This window comes from Ambystoma mexicanum, chromosome 9 (assembly GCF_040938575.1).
Source record: "Ambystoma mexicanum isolate Mex_15411 chromosome 9, UKY_AmexF1_1, whole genome shotgun sequence".
In the NCBI taxonomy this organism is placed as follows: Eukaryota; Metazoa; Chordata; class Amphibia; order Caudata; family Ambystomatidae; genus Ambystoma; species Ambystoma mexicanum.
This window is the reverse complement of record NC_090931.1, coordinates 847,634,584-847,659,300: the sequence shown is the minus strand read 5'-3', so window position 1 is coordinate 847,659,300 and position 24,717 is coordinate 847,634,584. Positions and strand designations below refer to the sequence as shown.

The 24,717-nt window shown below is 45.5% G+C and overlaps 1 protein-coding gene across 3 annotated transcripts in view; it reads right to left on the bottom strand.

The window, feature by feature from the left end:
- LOC138488688 (uncharacterized) overlaps nucleotides 1-24,717 on the bottom strand; it is a 1,693,320-nt gene that overhangs the window by 257,488 nt on the left and 1,411,115 nt on the right. For 2 of the 3 annotated variants that reach the window (XM_069615913.1, XM_069615914.1), the window contains one exon: nucleotides 21,805-21,892. The exons of the other annotated variant lie outside the window; for it this stretch is intronic. In XM_069615913.1, the coding sequence (XP_069472014.1) occupies nucleotides 21,805-21,892 (88 nt within the window). The remainder of the gene's footprint in view (nucleotides 1-21,804; nucleotides 21,893-24,717) is intronic. 3 annotated transcript variants of the gene reach the window in all.

The following is a 24,717-nucleotide window of genomic DNA, read 5'->3' as shown; positions in this document are numbered from 1 at the left end:
GTAGCTAAGGAAGGCCTTGCATGGCAGGGAGAGAAATCTATGAAATATAAGCACTTGGAACATTTTGGCTCTTTTGTACGCATGGGATAGGCACTTTCCAGGCACTGCCATAATGGCACTGCTTGAAAATTGTTTGGGTACCTGGGCATATGATGTATGTGCCTGACAAATGGCTAGCTATTACTTCTGCTTTGGAATGCCATCTTTGAGTACAGGAAGCCTGAGATGTTTTGATTGTTAATAATAAAGTGATGCATGTAATTCTGTTTCTGAAAGTGAGATCTGCTACCCCTCCCTCCATGACAAAAAAGCATAATGCACCTTTCTCTGGGGAAAATGAAAATAACATTCTGAGAACTCCCTCTGCAACCAGTGCTTCGTGGACAGTCCTGTCATTACAATGGCCACCCCACACCAGAGTGCTGATTACTGACACTGGAGATCGTTTGATGTAGGCAGACAGTGGAGGGGGCAGAGTTAGATTAGCCCAGGAGAGATCTTCAGTCCACATAGGAGTCTCATCAGCTTGCAGGTACCATCCCTCCCACGTTCTGCAGGTAAGCTGCTGGGTGTGACATCAGTAGGCAAAGGACATCTGTTAAAGAAGTCAAGAATGGACCCTTACCAACAGGCTTGCTGTGACTAATAGGCTGTCATATTTCGCCTATATATGGGGCATAACCTTCCCCTTGTTTGATTCATCTTTGGGCACTGCTTGAAGAAGGATTCATTGAAGGCTGATTGGGGGGTACAATCTACTCCAACTTTTTTGCGAGAGGTGAAGAGCAGAAGCTCTCCGGAAGAGAAAAACTCTTCTCCCCAACCTTCCCATGGGCCTATTTGGGAGTACCAGCTATATGCTATGATATGATAGTTATTTATAATGCGCTTAATACCCAGAGGTTTCTAAGCGCGGACCTGGGGATTGAACATGTGTTGCTCTGTGCTGTCTTGCTTCCAAGGTGAGCACGTCGCGCCTGAGCTATCCTGAACTGCCTGGCAAGTCCTACTGCAACTGAGACACTGTTACGCAGGTGTCAGGAAACCGCCACGGTACCGACACTCAGGCAATATTAAAGCTCATTTACAGGCTAGGTTCCCTATCCATGGTTTCCCCTCTCGTTTACACTCTCAGTGTATTGCGCCACATACATCTCACTCCATGAGAATCGGCCGTTTAGCAGGTAAACGGCGTTGGAAGTTACCATGGAGACGCAGTCCTTCCGCGTTCATTCAGTCACGTGTCTTTTCACGTTAAGCCTTGGTTCACCCTGTCACGTGACTAATGTTTCCTACGTATGCCCCGCCCCTCCTTCAATCCCTGCTTCTGAATTTGTTTTCTACTGCCATTGCTACCTTGTTTGGAACTACTTTCTTGATTACCTACTTGGCTATGCTCCACGGATTCGTTTTGTCCTGCTCCTTGTCTGTCTGTTCACCATATCCAGTTCACGACCTTGGAACGCTTTTTGACCCACTACGCCTGCTAATTCTGTACCTCTCTCTGCCTGCACGGACATCGACCCAGAAATCTTGACCATTCTACTTGCTCAGCGTGCGGTTCTTGCACTCATTCATAACCGTCCCGCACAAACTTACCATGTGGCTCTTTCCACCGCGTGCGCCTGGACTGCTTTCAGGAAACTATTAGGTGTCCTCGTGCCAGCGGGTGTTAGGAGGATCATTTATTTGCTGGAACTTGGACTACTTCCTGGGAACTCTGCTAGGCGTCCTCGTGCCGGCGAGTATTACGAGGATCATTTCTTTGCTGGAACTTGGACTGCTTCTGGGAACTCTGCTAGGCGTCCTCGTGCCGGCAGGTCTTAGGAGGAGTATTCTTGACCTCATTGGAACAAGTACGGTGTAACAGAGGATAGGTTCTTCCCTCTCCATTCATCCCAAGCCTACTTCACCCTGCAATACCCACTCTTGGCCATATGGTGAGGTGTTGTCTTGCTTGTCTTGTTTTGTCATACTGCTAATTTCCTCGGTTAATTCAACCCAATTATTATCCTGTTATCCATTTCATAGGATACGCCTATTACTTATCTCAGGAACATAGATCTTAATACTGGAACATTACCTGCTACCTAGAGGTACTTTTCCTTGATTTTGTCCTGTCAGTTGTTCATGTGCATACGTTGGTATTAATCTTGACCTTCCTTTGCAGGTCAGCGGTATCCTGTGACGTCCATCCATCTTTGGGTCAATTAACTCCTCAGGTGATGGTGTTTGCATCCCTGAAGGGTACATTGGCAGAAAGAACTCGTCAGCTACACAACGGGTTCAACTGCCGGAGCAGAACTCCAACCAGGAATCCTGAGTTCTGACAGCAGGACCACGCTCACTGTAGGTGCCAACCCTTAACGTACTCTCTAAAGATCTTCCATGTTGGGAAGGACTCACCTTGTTCCTGAGAACATGGACTCAGACATCGAGCAACCAAAGAACAACGAAAGTGACCCCTGACACTTCCTCCATCTCTGAACTGCTTCAGCACCAGTTTGTGCACCTTCAATGCTGTCCACACTACTGCAATGAACCACGGGAGTCATTTTCAACATCGAAACTGGACCGCCTCCACATCTCAAAGTTCTGCTCAATGCCGAACCTCCACTGTCTCTGCATCGGAGACATTCCAAGTCTTGTAGCGTCCACAAATAGACACCACCTGCCCCGTCACCAGCTTCTTCAAGCTCCATGTGGTCACTGCTGAAGTACCACAATGATGTGTTGAGCCAGTTGAGCTTGCTTGCTGCAGAATGCAAGTTTCAGCTTCTCCGCACCGGAGGCTTCCAAGTCTTCTAGCACCACCAACTCTCCACCGCCTGCCATTTCCCAGCATCGACCGACAAGCCATCGCCACTGCTGAATAGTAACATATCCTTGGAATCTATCACCACCACTCTCCAGCTCAACCCTGGCTCGGTGCTGAAAACACACCGCTAACACCGAAAAGCATGGGTTGGCATTGCTGACCTCTGAAAGACAAAACATAAAGGTTTTTGAAGTGGCCCTGTCTGCCTGGTCCACCTTCAAGGCGCTAGCGACTTTTAAGTCCCCTTCTCTACCTTTGTGAAAGACATATCCTTCTGCTGAAATCATTGCCAAAGTATCCCTTTCTACAATTCGAGAGCCCGCCTTTATTTAAACTCTGTTTTCTCTATGTTTCATGATTGAAAGGTCGAACTTGAAAGTCATATTTTAACCAACAAATATTTTCTTCCTACCCGCACTCAGCTGTAATCAATGAGGCGTTGATCTATCGAATGTGTTCCTATTGCGTGGTACAGAGCATTGAAGGTTTAGCCCCGAATCCGAAATGGTAGCATGTTCGGTGGGTGTGTTTGGGCGCGAGCAGTTCAGCTTTTGCTGGGGGCTACCCAGGAGGTCCGCTGGAAGATTTAAATAGAATTGCCTGCCAGTGGAAGTGGCGGTGGTAGACTCAGGTGCAGAATTAAGCAGGGATGCATTTATGTATTTAATTACATGGGTTTCATAAACAGCACGCAGAACCGCTGACGCTGTGCAGACGCAGTGAAATAAATCATCGCAGCCTGTGAGCAAAGACAGCGTTCGAGACTAGCCCAAGTCTAACGCTCTCCAGCAGGCAGGGAAAGGCGCAGGCTGCATGGCTCTGGCGGTAGTTATTTACCGTCAGTACGCATGTCTCCGCGGTGACACGCCTGGCCTTGTCTTGCCGGCTGATCGTCATTGGCAGTAATTGTCTGACACCGGTTCGGCTGAGAGGAAACAGCGCTGAACGCAGGCATTAGCACGTTCAGGCATTAGACGTTCTCTCGCCGAGTCCCCTGACGGTTAACACGCTCATCTCCGGGAGCACGGCAGCCGGCTGCGGTTAGGGGCTCAGGGATCTCTTTTCAATTCCGCTGCCTTATTTATGAAGGGAGAAGTGCGAGGGCTCTTCCCTGGGTGTCAAAGGAGCGTTGGCCTGGCCACCACAAATAAGGATTGGGATACGCAGTAGGTGCGTGCTAAGAAGCAATACGCTCGGAATATAAATTGGCAATACCGCATTCAATGGAACGCATGTCAGCATGGACACTACCTGACAATATATGCACATAGAATATGTGCGGTACAATCCCGGCGGTGGCACTCTCAGTCTAAAGTTGTACCCATGCGCGTCTCCGTTTTTTTTTTTTAAAACACGCCCATTCCTTGTTTGTAACATTCATTTTAAACACCGTGTATTCCCGAAATCGAGGAGAACGTAAATTATAACACCCTGATGCTTGACACTTTCTAACCTGCACAAGACAGCCAGACATCTCTGTGTATTGTCGACTTGCCTTTCACACAAGTATCTTCTGAGTAAAAGGTGCAAGTGTGTACGCATTATGACCTCACCGCTTTCAGGTCAATTTAGACACATCTCGGACCATCATAGAAAAAAAATAAAAATAAGGCTTATGTGGTACAGGCATTTCTTGTGGCATATACACAGAATAAGGGGCTTTGGATTGCTAATGGCTCCTTCCCAGTGACTTGTCAGGGGCCTTTATCACTCTGAGAAGCTTTAACATCGTATTTGGCGTGCAAAGAATTTGGGATGCCGGCAATGCATTCAAGCGCACACACTTATCGGTCAGAAAGGGTAATGGTCAATATTGACTAATTGCAGATCATCCGTACAGATGGAATAACAGTGAGCGGTGCGGTGCGGGAGCGGTGAGCGGAGCTGGGAGCCTGAGGTGGGAGCCAGTCTACAGCAGTCTCTGCACCTATTCACATCGTTGTGTGAAAAAAGCAGGAAGTGCCTATTTCTGCCGAGATACACCGCGGAGCGGTGAGCGGAGCTGGGAGCCTGAGGTGGGAGCCAGTCTACAGCAGTCTCTACACCTATTCACATCGTTGTGTGAAAAAAGCAGGAAGTGCCTATTTCTGCCGAGATACACCGCGGAGCTGTGAGCGGAGCTGGGAGCCTGAGGTGGGAGCCAGTCTACAGCAGTCCACTGCAGACACGAAGCCGCAGCCGGATGGAGCCGGAGGTACGTCCCTTGAAAACCTTGAAAGCCTCTAAAGACTCTAAAAGCCCCAAATTATTCACAAAAGATTCCCAGGAAAAAAACTATCTTTACCGGAGGGAAATTTAAGCCCGGAAAAGAGGAGGAGGAGTAAATCCGACTCGACTCACGGGCTAAGGGTTCCTCAAACAGTGTCACCATCCATCTTAGAATTGCTTACCACGGCTCAGAAAGCCACTAAGCACGCCGTAATTACGGCTGTAAGGAACGCTAAAGACTTAGCTACGTCGGATGAGACATTAGCAAACAATAACAAATCAGAAATGGAGGCCGTACCTGATTCACGAGCGGGGGAGCACGACATAGCAGGGGCCATGGCCGTGGCAGCGGGCGCACAGCTCCTCCCGCGGTCAAGAACGGACAAGAGTGGTAAAGCAGCGCGGAGGAGAGCGGACGTACAACTCTCTTGTATGCAGGCACCGCGGAGGGAGGACAAACCAGCGTTGCATGCTGTCCCCAGTACACGGGGACTAGAACTGAGCCCGGTGCCGAGGAGTGGGCTTGAAGAAGAGCTCGAAGAAGAGTCGAGTGGGGCGGGGGAAACATGCTAGATAAACAATCACCAGCTTTTGACCCGAGAGGGAGGGAAAGAGCTGAAAGCCTCGAAAGAGGTGAAATTTGAAGACACAAACAAGTGCCCGGGAACACCTTCCCCCTCAAACCCATATGCTTCTGAAGAGGAGATATGGACTGGAACCAAAAATGCTATAACGCCCAATAGCGACCAAAGTGGGGCAAAGGTGTTACCGTTGCAAGAAAGAAAAAAAACGGAAAACGTGGAAAAAAATGAAACACCTGTACACCGAAATCCCAGTGAGGAGAGGGTAAGAGGTCTCAGTGTAGAAGGAATAACGGCGCCCAAACTCTCTGCAAAAACAATAATAGAAAACTCTGTCCCTTATGGGATAGCCATCCAACCCATGTTTCATGCTACAGAACAGGACTCTGAAAAAACGGTGCAAGGTCTGGGTGTAAACCCACAAAAAACCATGAAAGGTTCGAGTGAATCAAGAGACATGGTAATAAGCCCCTATCCCGACAAGGATACGGATTCGGAGGACGAAAATGTGGAGAGTGGAAATCTCTTTGAAGGAGAGCGGATGATTCTAATAAAGAAACGGATGGTGAACAACTGAAGATGGGTTGTGGCCCTAAAAGGAAATAAAGAGGCAAACCAAATACACCGGCAAAATCCAGGCCGCAAGGAGTTAAAACTGCGAAAACAAGAGCCCAAAAAATAGTCTAGGTGATGAAAAAGCGAGAAAATCACACAAAAAAGGGCTGCCGAATCCGCTTCTATCACGCCCGCTAAAAGCGTTTTTTACATTGCAACAGAAAAGAAAGCAGAGCATCGATACGGAAGTATCTGATGCTGAGATGTTGGAAATAGCTATACAAACGCAGCCGGCTCAAAAACAGAGGAGAACTGAGCAGCCCGCAGGGGAGATAGAAAATCAAGCCCGGCCTATGAGATCTGGGCAGGAAAAAAGCATGGAGGTACACAAACAAACCCGACCAAATGGCTGGGTGCAGGAAAGGTGTATGGTGCCCTTACAGGACTTAAGTAGTGACATCGAAAAAGCAAATGGGCCGGAACTTCTAGAAACAAGTCCCTTAGACACAAACGATCGCCCAATAGCTATAAATGAGATCCCTGAGACCTTATCCAGCCCCAATGGGGTACCTCAAAATATTGAAGAGATTCCCGATTCAGAAAATGATCAAGAAAAAGAGGGTGCAAGTGGTCTACATTATGACTGGGAAACCAATCAAAAGAACCAAACATATCGAAATAGAGAAGAGCGTCTGGCGTGGACAAAGCCTCATCTATCCAGGAGAGTTCCATCTGTATCTCCCACGTTACCTACGAATACCGGATCATTGAGAAACCCTTTTGAAAGCGATAGAAATGCAAGACCTCTAGGGGTGTGCCAGGACCTTAATTCCTCAGTACCTTCGAGAAGATCAGACAAAACCCAAACGCCACCGAAAAAGAGACGAATCAGTGAAATCGCCATGGCCTTACAAAATGAATCGCCAAATAAAAAAACAGAAATGATAGCCATTATGTCGGCAATGACAATCGTCCTGGCCCCCTTTTGCAAGCTGTATGAAACTATCAAAGAGAACGTACAAGATAATACAGCAATCCTCTCCAATCTAATGATAAAACTAGCCCAGATGGAGTCCTGTTTACCAGGAAATACAGATCTTATGTTAAACCAGAAACTGCAATATGAAAGGAAACTGGAAACATTGGAAAAAAAGATTGAGAACATGAAAATGGGGATAGGGACCCAATTCGAAAGAGCATCAGATAGATCCCTGAACACTCTAAATCAGAAAACATTGTGGGAAACGAAAATTGAAGCTCTGGAAAAAAAGATCGAAAGGTTGGAAATTCTGAACAAAAATTTCTCAACCAATTGTAGGATTTCGGAAGATGGAGCAGACAAGGCAGAGACTCAAATCAATGGAAAAAAGAAAACTGTATTGATTCTGGCGCAAGACAAATCAGATGGCAGGCCGCAGTCCATAACACAAAAGACAAACTCCATAAATATTGAACTGACTAAAACAATAACAAAGTCCAAGAAGGACATCACAAAAATGGCCAAATAAGACCGGAGGGATCCGGGTCCGAGCCAATCGCCGGAGAGCAAAAAAGACAAGATGTTTGCTCTAAAGTAGAGGCTCTGGGCAGCGAGAGATCGCCAAGAACAACAGAGGAATTCTTAAAATGTAGCGACCTAATGAACATTTCTACTCACTCAGACAATGTCTCTCTGAAACCAAAGGAAATTGACAACGACCAGGGGGGAAAAAGCCCATTGATCAAGTGGATGTATACACAGTAAAGCCCAAAAGGGACAGAGATGGACAGGGCCAGACAGAAAAAATTGTATCAAGTCCGGCAGGTGGAAAGGAAGTGGCCAAAAAATCAGTGCCGGAAAGAGAAAAACCCGAGATAGAGAGGAAGATAATAAGATCAAGCCCTCCTAAACTGCGACAAAGGCGTGAAAGAGAAGACAGTCAAAGAAGTCCTCGTAAGCATAGAGTGGAAAGAAATGTTGCGAGAAACAAAAAGGTTTCCAAAGAAACGATACGAGTCTTTAAGCTCGAGCAAATGAAAGTGGAGAAAAACGTTGTCATTCTAAATAGACCTACAATTCTCCAGATAACAAAGAAAATGAAAACCCTGAAAAAGATCAGGACAGAGGACCTAGCGCTCATCGAACCCTACCACAGAGAAAAGAAGGCAAAAGCTTTCATACATCTGAAAGCAGCTGCCATCGATCATATTGATGGGTCAGTCTATAAGGAATTCCATCAATTAGGCCTATCTTTGAAGGAGTACAAGAGATCTACGGAGACCGAAGCACCCAGAGAGATTTTGACAGAGAAACCTAAACGTCAAATTCATTATAGATCCAAAACGGAAGATCTATACCTGCAATCCGGAAGGCCAAATACTCCGGAAAGGCAGGAGACTTATAGTCGCCAATACCATCAAGGCAGGGGCACAAGATACCCCGCAGATTGGAGTGTGAGAGATTACACAAATCAAAGTAACGGCCACCACTCCAGAAAACATTCTGATTGGACAAAGAACCCGATAAGAATCAACAGAGAAGACAAAGGATCCACTGGACATCGGACAAGGTCGGATTGTTTATCCCCTGAGGTTTTCGCAAATGGAGTGGACACGCAGCAGAAAATGACGGAAGAAGAAAGACAACCAAAAGGACCATGGAAATGGCTTATGGCAAATTGGTCAAAAAACAACGGCAAATAGCAACAACCTGGGTTAGCTTATCACATTGACGTTAACAAAACCTCCATCGACAAATGCAACGAGCAACCCGTTAAGGGAGCCTATAATCTGGGCTCATGGAACACAAGAGGCCATATGCACCTTACTTCACCTGGAGATGTCGATCTGGGTTCGTTCGATATTCTTTGTTTGCAAGAAACCTGGCTCGTCCATCAACCCGCCCTCGATGGGTACTCTGTGCTGATTTCCCCCGCAGCGAAAGGCCTGCTAGGTAGACCGTCTGCGGGTCTACTAACAGCTATAAAATCTGGTTCGGGACTGAGTGAACCCAAAAAGTGGAAACAATCATATGAAATGCTAGTCGTCTTGACATCTCATTTACAGGGAAAGATCACAAGGAAAAATGGCCCCCAACAGATGGTGGCCATCATAAACTGTTATTGGAACCCCCAGCGAATGTCTACCAAATTATTCTGCAACAACATCGCTGAAACTATTGATCAGCTTTATGCAGAATTTGAAACAATCGAGCTCATCATTTGCGGGGATATGAACGCCAAATGTACAGAAGCCCGGGACTCCGGCGCAAGCGGGCACCGGAGAGACCTGGATCTGGCCATTGAAAGAGGTAAAGCCTTAAATGAAGTGATCAGCAAAAGAAATATCCAAAATGTGTCGTCACTGTTCCCAAACCAAATAAACTATCCTACATGGGAACGGAATGACTCTAAAGCTACTCTGGATTATATCTTCATTTCCAACGGGCTCATCCATGAGCTGATGGGTTTCGCGGTAAAAAAAAACGTTCATAGTGACCACAACCTACTCAGCTGTACATGGCGTTCCACAACCAAGACACTCAAATCATACGATTGGATGATAGAGTTAAACCAGCAACAGACTCGCCTTCGGCTAAGTGAAAAAGACATCGAGAAAATTAAAAGCACCTGGGAGATGAATATAAGAGACCAAGTATGGGCTGACAAAAAAGAAAGACCAAACTACCTACCGTTACTCCTAGCCTTCCAGGTTAAAGCAGCAGGGAAAGCAAAGATCACGCCTACTACCAACCATTCATATAATAAGACGGTGGTGGAAAAAAGAAAAAGCGTACGGCGCTTACGAAGAATTGCAAAGAAATCCAACAATGAGCTTGATTGGGAAAACTGGCGCATAGAAAATAAAGGCTACAAGAATTGGCACAAACATCACAAAGCAAATCAATACCAACAGGATGCCGAGGCGATGATGCAAAAGCTTCAAACTAAAAAATCTAGAGAGTTTTGGGGATTGATAAAAGAAATGAACAAGCCACTCTCGGCCCCTATGGTAAACGATGTAGCCGAAGAAAACTGGATCCGTTACTTCACCGCAGAATTTGATGGCCCAACTAATGTCACCCAAGGAGCAAACCAAAACCAAGCGTCAACGTGGGTCGATCTTTCCAATCCTGCGGATATTGAATTAGCGATACGGAACCTAAAAACCTCTAGAGCGCTGGGCCCAGATGGTCTCACAAATACGGACTTGAAAATGTCCCCAAAAAAATGGGCTGAAATGATCAGTAAAATCTTTGCGGAATGTAAAAGAACAAACATGGTGCCGGAATCGTGGCAGAGAGCGGTAATCGTCCCGATTTACAAAAAGGGGCCAAGATAAGAACCCGCAAGCTACAGACCTATCGCCCTTCTGGATATTTTCGGAAAAATGTATGCCACCCTTCTTCTCGTCCACTTTCGAGTCTGGGAAAAAGATAGCCAGGCCAAAGACAAACTACAAACCGGATTCCAGAAAAATGGATGTACATCGATCAATCTCCTCATATTGAACATATTGAAAGCAAAAGTTAAAGAGGGGGCGCCTAAAGTGTTCCTGGCTTTCGTGGATTTGTCCAAGGCGTTTGATAAGATTGACAGACAGTCTTTGTGCCCCACTCAAATATTGGAGCCTATAAAAGCTCTCCATACGAACACCAAAATCAGAGTGAAACTCAACACCCAGGGCTTACTTTCAGAAGAGATCAATGTCAGACGAGGAGTAAAGCAGGGGTGCCCGATGGCGCTGGTACTATTCACTGCTTTCCTAGGTGATTACCAGCGGTCCGAGGAAAAAGTACGATCCTTTCCCCCTAAAATCGGGAAAATTGAGATCCCACGGCTACTCTATGCAGATGACATCATTGTGATTGATCAGACAAAGGTGGGTCTGCAAAGAAAAATCCGTAACTTGGAGTCGTATATCCTGCAGAACAATCTGGAAATTAATAAAGCGAAGACAAAGATCATGGTCCTCGAGAAAGTTCGCAGTAAAAAGATGAAAGATCTAAGGATCACCCTGGCCGAGGCCAAAATTGAAATCGTTACCAGCTTCAAATATCTGGGGATTCAAGTCGACAGTTCGGGTCTAGAAAAGAGTCTTGTCGATCAACTCTGGGGAAAAGGTGAAAAGGTTAACAACGCAAACCAGAGCAGTGGATCGCAAGTTCGGCAAATTTTCCTTGATCCCGGCTATAACTTTCTATAACGCTAAAGCTTTGCCGGCTTTGAGCTATGGAACAGAGTGTGCTTTATATCTTCGGCGAAATATCTGGAATAAACTTGAAGGCGACCTCTGGAAAACAGTCCTAGGCCTACCTAAATCTACCGCCATGACTGCTATAAGAAGAGACCTGGGCATTATATCGTTAGCATTGACGGTGGATCAAACTGCCATGCGCCTTTATAGACGAATCATCATGGCGGACACCCTACCCATCTATAACACCATACGGGACGAAATTGAAGTAGGCAAGTGTGTGGCCTTGAACAAATGGGTGGAACTGAGAAAAAATGATCTGTTCAGAATTGGAAGTGCAGAGAATGACCTAAAAGAAAATCCAGAAAGAATTTAAAAAAAGATGGAAGAGATGGATTGGATCGGGACAACAGAAGAAGCGGTGGGAAATAAACTCCTGAAACATCTCCTCCCCACCTTCAATAAGGGGAAAAAACCCCTATTGTATTGTGTCAAGTTTCCAAACAAGAAGATGAGAACGTCGGTCATGAGAGCGAGGCTCAACCTCCTCCCCACGAGAGAGATCATAACTATTAGAGGAGCAGGAACTGAAAATCATTGCCGGTTATGTAAAAACGACCAATCTATCGAGACGTTAAAGCACCTCGTGATTGAATGTCCCTACACAATTGAAAATAGAAAAGCATACCTTTGGCTGAAAATATGTGGATCTACCAAGTAGATGAAATCTGGAACAGACTTATTTCGGGAGAAAAGACAAGATGGACTCAGGCTCTGGCCAAAATTATCGATGCGATTTTTGACCAGATAAATACCCTTAAGATTGAGGGGGCCTTGATACAGAACATTGATCCTCAGGAATAATGCCCACTAGGTTTATGGATAAGGACATCAAACTCGAGCGCCAGGCCGGGCCAGCCTTTCGAGGGAGGTATTTTATGTTTGTATTCAAACACAAGTAGATTGGAATGAGAAGATTTTGACAAAACTCAGTTTTCACTGAGTAAAGCTCAAATAAAAAAAAAAAAAAAATAACAGTGATTGAACTAGTCAATAAAAGGAATCTACCCCACATTGTGAGAGAGAACCTTGGCTTACACGCAGAATAGAGTGAGAGAAGAAAACCTGGAATAAATACTGGGCTGTGGTCAGAGTGAGAGACAGACCATAAGAAATTGGTCGAGTCTGAAAGTTGAGTTGGGATTCGTCCATCACATCTGTACCTCCCCCATGAATGAAATGGGGAGATGGTGTGGCTCACACCAGTATATTGTGAAGCGGTACTTTGTTTCTTGTCCCGACGAAGGTTGCATCAACAAAAGGGCACAACCAGTGATGTCCTGCCCTGACAACCGAAACACGTGTCGACCTATACATCTGTTGGAGTATTAACATACAGATTGGGTCACCTATAGTGAAGAAGGGAACCAAACATTGTGTGAATTAACAATTGTGGATAGTGACTGATGATATACTGTCATTTTTGGTAAAATCAAGATATATCGCTGAAAGGGGAGTACAAGTGTGAGTGAAGGATGGAGTAAAAGAATCTGAGCAGGAATTTGAGAATTTTGTAGTTGAATTGTGTGATTATAACTTTTTTAAAAAAAAATATTTTGTAATAAAACATATACATTTTTTGAAGCATAATGCTGAATAAGAGCCTATTGTCATCCTCTATCCACTGGTCCATTGTGTTATATTTTTCTGTGTCATTAAAGCACCAAATGATGTCTTTCCTTCTTCTACAGGATGACAACCCTTCTTCCAAAACCTACCCGTTGTGAGGATTTTCCTTATGTAGAAAAGTTGAAAGTGCATTATTACAACAGTGTGAGAAATTGACCATGGTATCATGTCCGGAAGGGAGTAGTGGTAGGTAGAAGAAACCCTGAGAAAATTGCCCTCCGACAATGTTTGCACAGAAAGAATACTGTATACATGAGAGGTAATTACACGTCCATGACGTAAGCCAGTAAAAAAATGGCAAACAGCGGCCAAGTTAGAACAGGTAAATACGCAAATGAAGCATAATAGTACAGGAGCCGTTGAATTTAAATGTATAATTTTGTGCAAGCTCTCGTCAGAGAAGGGGCGGTGCCCACAATCCCATGAATGGCTAAGCGTAGTACAGGATGACGTCCCTTCTTTAGTACATTTTAACTTCTTTACTTTTCTACCTTACCAAACTTTGCACACCATGATGCACCCTGTTTCTGTTGAATTGTGTTACCTAAACATGATCATACCTTTAGGACACTTAGGCATTTATTGAATTTGGGACATTACCCTGTCACTTCCTGGTCATATCTATCGAATGCTTAGTCATTTATGGAATTCGGGGCACAACCCTTTCTATCACCAGAGCTTGCACAACATTATACATATTACTTTCATGGCTCCCATATGGTTATGCTGTATTGGTGTATGTTTCTGTTCTAAAATAGCATTTTTTCTCACTTTTTTACCTGTTTATGTCATGTACGTGTTATGTGACTTCATCACGTTACGTACGGGATCTCGTAGATCATAAACACAGCCATTTTCCTTGGTCTAATTCTGGTGTCCGAACATTCGGTCATCTCACAGATGCCATTTTATCCACTTTGGTAACTTCCATACTCACTATCCATGGCGTGAACCATGCATTTGAACTACAAGGCATCTCCCTACACCGTGAAACAACTAATGCAAACAAGCATAGTGGTGTGCAATAGGAATGACCTAACGAACTACACCCTTTAATGAAACCGTGCTTTTGTCTCATGCTGGACCATTTTCTTTCCCTCGCTCGGTCTTATAGATGAACGCTTACGGATTGTACTGTAATCCAAACGCCTGAGCATTGAATGTAATGAATCACTACATGTTATAATTAAACTGTAACCAAACATAAGATATTCCAACCAAATGTTATGACCTATCTTGGTAATAGCGAGATATTGTGTAACCAGCATAGAGGAGGCCATAGTTTGGCAAAACAAGAGGTTATTGTTGACTCTTCCTTACTGCATTTCTATGCAATAGCTGATTATGATTGCACAAGAATACAACTAATACCAATGATGTAACTTTCACATTGTAATTTACCAAATGAAAGCACTTCTAGATAAACAATCAAGGAATAGAATTCTTTTTTGAATGACTGATCACAGGCATTGAGTGCAGACGTGTCAGAGGTCACTTCATGTACACTTCGGTAACGAGAGAGGATCAAAAGAGGAGCGTCATGCGATCATGGGGGTGGTTTTTTGGACGTTTCTCTGAAAATTCAACAGACAGAAATTTAGCGATTTCTCTCACCCCAATTATAATGGATGACATGTGTTTTCTGAGAATGACATGAATTTCACAGGGTCACGATTGCTCAAGCACACTGTCCCATAATTATGGGTGGTGGTTGGTACCCTAGAAATTAATTATCTAATGTAAGCACATTGGTTATACTGAGCTGAGGTTGCTTCTGTTCAGAGCACACGTAGGTTGTTCTGTGGTGGGCTAACGCTTTTGGGTAGAACCAGGGCATTGGCACTACATTTCCTGGCTTTTTTGCAGTGCTGTACAATATGCTGAAAAAGATTCTGAGCAGAACACCCCTAGTGTGCTATTTATGTTTTCCTTGTTACTGGATGCTATGCCCACCAAAACATATACCCCTGTCTACTGGCCTGTCAGTGCTTCCCTAAATCTTCAGCTAAACCTGACTTTTGCCACCTTAGCAACCGCGTCTCATCTCATTAGAAGAGGCCTTTATAACTGATTCAGCAACAGCAGGGCCGAGCCTGAATCCCACAGAAGCTTGTCTGGGTTTCAGATCCAGGGCTATGGGCTGCGGAGGGAAAGTACATAAGGGCAGAGCAAATGAAATGAGGTGCATTGGAAAGGTTAACAGTGAAGAGGAAAGAAAGTGAGGGCAGCAAGGAAGAAGTCTTTGATTTTGCCAACTACACTTACGGAGCTGCCAGGGGCATACAAAAGTGATTGCAGGCCTAGAGGAAATACTAGAGGGATGGTAAGCATTCAGTTGTACAAGTGTAATGTTTACCATCTCAACAATGACAGGTCAAGGGACAATAATTAGATGAACATCATTAAACTGCTGAACGCGCCTACAACAAAGCCATGCTTCATGCCACAGCAAATGTAATCCGAGCCTCCAACCAGATGCTCGCACAAAGGCTGGTACCTGGTCCACATGGCAGTGGTCTGTGGGCCCCCAGACTCTACGGAAGGGGAGTTTTGGGCAGTCACCCATTTGCACTGTGTAACTTGTGTATAGACAAGACCCATTCCTTTGGCTAAAAGCTAAATCTTTATGTAAGATGCCCATTGATTGTATTGGTTCATATGGACAGCCATTATCTCATAGGGACCCCCATTCTTTTCTGTGACTTCATTAGCTCCACTGGGCTGGAATTTTCCAGTGCTCCAGCTTTGCTGCCCAGCCCATCCCCCAGATCATTGTTAGCAGACTTTGTGATGGTATATATATTGTTTATACCACTCCCCATAAGTCTTTAATCAAGGAAGGCTCAATGCCTCCTGCCCTCCTCAAGAAGAGACAGCCCACCTGTGACTAAATGCAGGATATAAATTAGACCCTTTCTGTCGTGTGTCACTTTAGTATTAGGAGTGTTGCTGCAAGGTGTGTTATTTGGGTGGCTCTTTATTTGCATGTGTATACATGCATATCTGACCTTGCCGCCCTTTTTAATAATTGCTAGTTTCCTAGTAGCCCCCTACTTCCACATCCACTTGTATCTTTGTTTGTGTCAGCCCAGACCCCTTGGATTGGGTGTGTGTCTTTCCCTGGAGACCTTCTGTTCTGCTGTCTGGCCTGTCTGAAGCTTCCCTTGCTGCTGCCAGACCTGCCTGTGGCCAGTCCTCCTTGCTGTCAGGGAAGGACTGTTCCCCCGACAGGTATCAGAACCTCCTGTGCGCTGCCTTGCTGCTCTTCCCCCTGCTCTTACTGGGACCATGACAGGTGAGGTTGTCCCTGGACTCCATGTTAGTTCCCAGCTACACGTGGAAGCTGCTCCCAGCTTCCAGCAAAATACACGTTTATACGTGTATTTCCAAGTTTCTGGACGTTTCTGCTCTTTGAAGCCCCTCTGGGCTGTCAGCTGCCTTGCCCGGTTGCATTTTCCCATTTACTCCATGCGTATATGCCTATCCTGTGAGCTATGTTTCAAGTCATACATGTACAAAGAAAAGAAAGGAAAACGTTTGAACATCGTATGCATTTCAGCTGATATAAAGGAAAAACCCTGAGCGTTCATGTTATGCTGTAAACAGACCTTGCATTTTGAAATGCATGTGAGACCCCATTGACAGTTTTGGTTTCCATACCTTCTGTGGGGCTGATTCACAGAAGGTTTTCCTATGGGGTTGCGCCAGTATAAGACACTTCTGTGAATCGGGCCTTGTATGTCTACATGAATGTTAATCTGCCCTCTCCGTTCTATTGCTGTTTTGTGCAAAACTGCCACAGAAAGTTGCTCTGATTTCATTTCAAGTGTCATGTCTGTACATTTCTGGAGTCCAGTATCTATTTTTACATTCACTTTGATGTGCCTGGAATGTGTGTTCTGGCCAGCATTCCTGCCTTTAAGTATGAGTTTGCCCATTCCAAGACTGTCCAGGTCAGCCTAGCTTTGCCCCATTGTGCAAAGAACTCAGGTAGGGAATCCTAGTTAACCCATTCATCACTTTCCAAACCACTGCGCTTTTGTAGGCACACCGTTATCCTTATCCTAAACTGTGTGACGGCCATTGCAAAAGTGTTGCAAACGCTTAGCTGGCCATCCAATGACTGCAGAGTGCTTCCCAAAACAAAGCTGTGCATTGGACCGATACAAAGGGTATTCTGAAAAAAGCAAATGGCTTGGTATCATCCCACTATGAACTGAGCAACAGAGCAGCTGTGCATCAGTACAGTAATGCATAGCTCTGTTCTCAGTTGCGCTATGCAGTGTTATCATGCACAGCTCTTGTTGAGAGGCCATTTAAGGTGTGATGTACAGTTCCATTACCACTAGCCCCATGCAGTGACATGATCGTCACAGAGCTGATAAGCAGTCCCTAAAAAGGACTATGCAAAAAGCCACCTTAAGGTGCTTCCAACAGACTGGTTTATCAAAGGAATGAAGAGTTTCCCCACTGCAGACCTTTTCATCTTTCCAAAACGGAGCTATGCATCATACAGTTGCATAGCACTGAACCACACACAGAGCGCCGAATAACGTGACTGTAGAGTATTTGATCCCATATAAAGCTTGGAACATACCAATGCAGAATATTCCCAAACAGAGGTGTGCGTCATGCTGCTGCAGGGTGCTCCTAAGAAGGGGACAGTACATCATGGGAGGGTAGAACAGCTTTGCTTTGTAGGGCACTCTGCAGTACTACCATTATAATTGCCTGGTAAATGTTTCCAGAAACGAGCAGTGCATGATCCCTTAATCATACCCGTGCATAAGAGCATGCCAGAGTACCCCCAAAGCAGCCGTGCATCCCATCACTGCATGGTGGATGGATGCGCAAAAGAACTGTGCACCCTATCCCTGTGAAGTAATGCATCGCAGAATAGAGCCGTGCATTCCATTGCATCCCAAAATAGAGCTGTGCATTCCACTGCATCCCAAAATAGAGCTGTGCATTCCACTGCATCCCAAAATAGAGCTGTGAATTCCACTGCATCCCAAAATGGAGCTATGCATCCCACTGCATCCCGAAATGGAGCTGTGCATCCCACTGCATCCCAAAATAGAGCTCTGCACTCCACTGCATCCCAACATGGAGCTGTGCATTTCACTGCATCCCAAAATAGAGCTGTGCATTCCACTGAATCCCAAAATAGAGCCGGGCATTCGACTGCATCCCAAAATAGAGCTGTGCATTCCACTGCATCCCAAAATAGAGCCGTGCATTCCACTGCATCCCGAAATGGAGCTGTGCATTGCACTGCATCCCAAAACGTAGCTGTGCATTCCAGTGCATCCCGAAATAGAGCTGTGCATTGCACTGAATCACGAAATAGAGCTGTGCATTCGACTGCATACCAAAATAGAGCCGTGCATTCCACTGCATCCCAAAATACAGCTGTGCATTCCACTGCATCCCGAAATGGAGCTGTGCATTGCACTGCATCCTAAAACGGAGTTGTGCATTCCAGTGCATCCCGAAATAGAGCTGTGCATTGCACTGCATCCCAAAACGGAGCTGTGCATTCCAGTGCATCCTGAAATAGAGCCGTCCATTCCACTGCATCCTGAAATAGAGCTGTGCATTTCACTGCATCCCAAAATAGAGCTGTGCATTCCACTGCAGAGTGCTCCCCAAGAGACGGTTCTTCATCATGTAACGGAGCGTTGCAAAATGGGGGGCTGTACGCCACAGCAGAGAGTTCCCAAAATGGAGTTGTGCTTCGTGCGACTGAAATTGTATCCCCGAAAACCGCACAATGCCTATTACCATGTGTTTCCAAGAAAGAGGTAGCATGTCACTGAGTACTTCTGCAAAATGGTGCTGAAAACAGATGAAACACGGATGACTCCTTATAAGCAGTGGGAATGTTCAAACGCTCTGCAGTTTGCCAGCGGCCTATAGGCATTGCATAGCACGGACTAACATAACGGTGACTTATTTGTGCTTCTCTGCAATTTTTTGGTTGCTGTTATGAAGATCGCAACCCTCTGGCTTTCCCAGATGCATAAAGTAGCAGAAACGTACCAGGAAAGGTGGGACTGGGTGCCTCAACACGCTGGTCTAGCCCAACCACTCTCCTAAGCGGGGACCATATTAATTGCTTCTAACGGTACGGGGCACAGCAGTGTTGACAGGATCCAAGGACTCCCCTAGATCGAGGGTGCAGAACTGGCAGACACAAGAACTGATTGTGCCCCATCACAGGTCCCTGAAACACTTCTTATCAGACCTGCACTGTGAATGCTGGTGGATTTACTCATCAGACCTGTATGTGAAGGGTGGTGGATTTACTCACTGGGCCTGCACGTCGATGGTGGTGGATTTACTCACCAGGCCTGTACGTGAATGGTGGTGGATTTATTCATCAAGCATGCACAGTGAATGGTGGTGGATTTACTTAGGCCTGCACATAAATGGTGGTGGATTTAATCATCGGCCTGCACGGTGAATGATGGTGGATGTACTCATTAGGCCTGCACAGTGAATGGTGTGGTGGATTACTATGCAGGAGATGCTGCCATGCATCAACGCAGACCTGCACCCCTTCGTTGCTCCCAGAGAAGAGCCTGGGTACATTGTAGAAGCAGCACACCCACAGAAAGTCTGGTGAAGCATTTCTCAGTCACAGTCCGAGCCTACCACACCCACCCAACCTCCATTAAGCAACCCGCACTGTTTTTTACAGCGGCTGGTTCAGGCACGTTAATTCCTGCGCTGGCTTGGGCATTCATAGGACAGTGCCTTGTGCAGTTCCAGTTTCTGTACCCGCCCTGGTTCTTTAGGGACCATCCTCAATCTTAGGACTGCGCAACTTCTGCTGGCACTCGGCATAAACTATTGGCATGGGCACACGGGCATGCCTCTTGATGTGGTGTTGATAGAGCACCAATAAAGGTCCCGCCGGTGCTAGTGGGTGTCAATTATGCAAGCTTCAGAGCAGTAAACACAAGGAGGAGAAATGTAAAGGCAATCACGTCACACTCACGGTCATCGACATGGATAAAGGACCAACCTTTCTAAAGGGTGGAGTTTTTTTTATACTTGAACTGGCTGAACATATGCCCGGTCAAAAGGAGACTATGCAGGCAGAAGAGACCCACGAATACAATCTTCTACTGAGAGCCAACCGGAAATGGTCATGGACATAGATCAGTTCCATGGAAATTATAGGAATGCACCACTCTCATTAACAGGGTGTACTCCAGCCACCCCCTGCAGAGGAGACTAATGCTGTCACCCTGAACCACACACAGACCACAGCTGCCCAGCATTGAAGCACGAAGATGCAAGAACAGTAAATGCATGAGAAGACAACAGACTGCAGGAACAGCAGGTGCCTCAGCAGGGGACAAGGTGCTGCTTAGGAACAGTACCCCCAGATGAGGAACCAGCATGCCTTTCCCAGTTCTTGGTATCACCCTCCTTTTCTATCTTGGCATGCCTCACCGTGTCTATTTCCCTCTGTCCCTATCCTTCTATTTTCCTCTCTCTGTACTTCTCAGTCTCCCTCTATATGAACTCCTACCTCTTTCTCTATCTCTGGCTAACTCTGCATCTCTATCACTTTCTGAGGGTCAATTTGTTATGGATGAGGTGGTAAACCAAGGGGTAAAAACGCTTGCCTCTTAGCTTACCACTCCGGGACATTTTCTTTCCATTTGAAAGTGGAAAAGGGCTATGAAGCTGAATTAACATCTCTGCCATGCTACTTTCCTCCTCAGTTTTTAAAGTGAACTTAAATGTACATGTAGATGAGATTTTCATGCATGCGCAACATAAATGAAATGGATTCCTATGGAATCCGTCTTCATTCAGCACCTGCTAGATGTAGGCAGGTTCCATGGGAATTCATTGCAGATGCCGTCTGCCAAGCGTCATTTTCAGGCAGAATTTACATATATTTTTTTTTTTTTTACAAAACTGATTCTAAAACCAAAGAGTAAAGGCAATTTCGCCTGTTTTAACTCTTTATTTTTCCACTGTGTTTTTCAAATGGTGAAAAGTGCATACTGGGGTCCCAACGGCACTTACGTACTAACGCTGGTGGCCACCTGTATGCACTTTTTATATATAATCTCCCCACTTACCCTACCCCTGGTTATCTGCTTCTGTGTGAATTTGGTCACTATTTTTCTATCTCTTCATCGTTTCCCCATCTTTCAGTTGTCTTTCTCGTTCTCTCTCTATAGCTCCGTCATACATCTCATCTACTCCTCATACGTACTTCTCTGTAGATCGCTTTATCACTCTCCGTCTCACTCTCTTCTTTCCAGCACACTTTTCTCTGTCCGTCTACTTCTGTCCTTCAGTATCTCTCTCTGATCCTGTCTCTCCTTTTCTCAGTCTCTTTATTTGCCTACATGTCATCCATCCCTGAGTATATATACCTCTGTAGTTCTGTCCCTCAGCAGCTATCTCTACCTCTTGCATATTTGACCCAATGGATGTCTCTCTCCCTCTCCTTCTCTCTCTCCATCTGCCCCCATTTCTCTATGTGTACATACATTTGTAGTTATGTCCCTCAGTAGCTCGCTCTCTCTCTCTCTACCTCTGGTTGTGTCTCTCCATCTCCCCCCTGTCTCTCACTGGGTGGATATACACCGTGTGTAGTGCTGTCTCCTCTCTGCCTCTCCCATTATCGGGGCTTCTAATTCCCTCGCTTTCATGCCACCCTTCACCCCTCTCCTTTGTCACTCTCCCTCTCTTTCTCACAGGCCAGCCCCCTTCCACACTCTTATCAGAGAGAGACTTGCACGGCACCTGCTTTGGGTCTGGAAGCTGCTCGCTCTCGGTACCCGGGCATGTAGTAATCCATCTTCCAGTTCAGCTCCCACACTGCTCGCTCGGCCTGCAGAGTTATTTAGAAATGAAGGGCATTTGTTATTAAACAGTATTATTTTATGCAGTGGTATAATGCTTAAATGTGTCTCTAACCTTGATGCATATGCAACATGGCTGCTTGAAAGATTCAGCAACCTTCACCACAGTGAGGATGCCTGAAAGCGCTGAGCACTGCTACGCGCCAGCCGCCATTGTGAAGTGCTCAGAGGTCAAAACAGTTCTCAGGTTTTGATTAAGAAAATACAAATGCACGCACAAGACACAGCGAAATGTTCTGAAAACTATCAAATACGATCGTTAGCAAGTAAATATGTTTTCTTTTTATATAAACGCCATGAGAAAACAATTCACAGAAGTACAAGTCCAAATAAAGGGAGCACCAATCAAACTCACTCAGGGTGCCTCTGCAGATGCCAGTCTCTGCTGCCCATTCAGGCAAAAACCCCAGGGCTGGAAATGGAAATGATTTACTGTGGGATCTGCCAGGGATGGATGAGGAGCGAGGAGAAGAGTTGCTTGCGCCCCCTCCCACCTCTAACCCCATGAACATGTGTCTCTCAGAAGATTAATCACCTGGAAAATAACCCAAGAGACGAGTGTTTCCTATAATTTTGCTAGCAAAATATAAAAGATGAACACCTTTTAAAGCTAAAAATCAATATTTCAATATTTGCACAGGAGCATAGATACTAACAAGCGATTCCACAAGTCAGGCATTTGGGTGGTTTTGTGGGTAAGTATCTCACTCCTGCTCCTACCAACCAGGATTAAAATCCTGGCTTTGGCACTGTTTAAAGCAATCCAAACACACTAAATCAATCGACGGGCACAAATTATTTTTTCTGGATCGTGGGACACATTATGTGCTGTATCCCAGATCCAGGAAAGGCTGCAAGCACTAATAAAACCCACGAAATCTACAGAAACTGTAGCAGTCGGGAACTTCAAGCCCAGTTCCAGAGAAAAGAATCTAAGAGACCTAAACTGAATTCTGGAACACAGTTCCCACGATGGAAGGCACAGTAATCCAGAAGGTACCTTGGAATGGCAACGCCCCAGTTTACCTCGTCACATGGACAGGATCTTCTAAGTGTTGGTGTATATAGAAAATATTTATCGATGCTCCCTATTCTTCCTATTATTATTATTAGGGTATGTATTTAGAGCAGACCTAGCTTCGGGAAGCAATGGAGTACTTTACAATCATAGGGAGAAGAACCCTGAGGGAAGCGGAGAAACAAGGCAGCAGGGAGCTGACAAAAGGGGAGGGGAAGGGACGTAAGGGCAATTTTCTCAGCAAAGGATCTGCAAGAAACCAGGGGAGGAAACAGTGGGGAGCAGATCGTTCAATCTTAGGTAGAGTGGGAGTGGTGGGTATGTGGACGTAGTTGTCAGGAAGGAGCCATTATTTAAATTGAGAAGCAAAGGTCTGAGTTGAATATTGCTGGGAAGGAGGTTCCAGAGTCTTGGGGCATAGACAGAGAAGGCCTGTCTTCTGGTTATTTCCTTCCTGCACATGTCCTTACTTCTGGTGGATTGTAGGCTTCTGGAGATGCTGAGTTTCTGAGTGAGGGAGCTTTTGGACTTCAGAGTGACAGCCTTGTAGATGATGCAGCAGGATTTTTGAAGATGATACGGGGCTTGCAGCGGGAGCCAGTGCAGTTTGATGCAGGTCGGCATGGGTGATGTGGACAATTTAATGAGTCATGCTGCAGAATGGAGCACACACCTCAGGTGTGCCAGGGTAGTCTCCAAAAAATGCCTTGCAAAAGGACATTGCCAACATCCAGGTTGGAGAGGACCAAGGATTGGACACGAGATCTGAAGTTGTTTTCTGGGATGAAGAGTTGTATTTTCAGCAGGAGAGAAAGTTGGTACCATGCCGTTTGTTTCTTCCTTGCTATGTGCTGTTGAAAGAGAGATATCTCACAATGGCAAACCCATGGGATGTGGTGCAGGTGGGCCAGCTGGAGTGTGGAGCCCTCAAGGTTCATAGCCAATAGCCAGTTCTGGGTGTCAGGTTGTTCATTGCTGTTGGTCAGCAGTAGGAATTCAGTCTTGCCATCTTCATTGCATAGTTTTAATGCCCATCTATACGACGGGCATCTCAGGTAAGAGCTGCATAGGCAATGGCAGGCCCTGTTCAGGCCCTTCTCCTTGTCCTACCATTCAGCCTTTGATCCAACCATGTCAGTGACCCTCTGTGCTTGCTTCTTGCTACCTGCTGTCTCTTGCTACCTGCTGTCTGATGTTTTTGTGTGGCTTGTCTCACTGTAATAAGCCATGAACTCCCAATGCATACACCTCTATCACCATCTCTAGTCATGTATCCTATGTGTACCTTAAAATAAATCTGACCTATCTTTACGGGGTTACTTATAGTGACCCCTGGATGTCTCTTGCATGCAATCACTAGTAATCCTTGCTGTGCCACTCACTGCATTTAAATGTGATCCTTTCTATTTCACTGGTGTTTTCAAAATCCATTCTCACCTTTCCGAGCTGGTTTTTAAAAATGTAATCCGTGTTGTGACTTTCACTGCAATCAAATGTGGTCATGAACATTACAATGGTGTTTTCAAACACGCCTTTGATCTATTTTTGGTGATGGTTTAAACATTAACCACTGTTGTGCTCTCATGTGCCTTTAATTGTGATCTGCAGACTGTTGGCATAGCATTTCTGATGTGTTCTCAAAGGATTCCCAAAGAAATATTTCTTGGTTTCTGTAGAATGGAGTCAGTTGGGTGCATGCATAGAATGCATGGAATGTTAGGTGTCTGAGCTAATATGGAATGGGAGGTAGAGGTTCTACGTTTTAAGTGGGGAAAG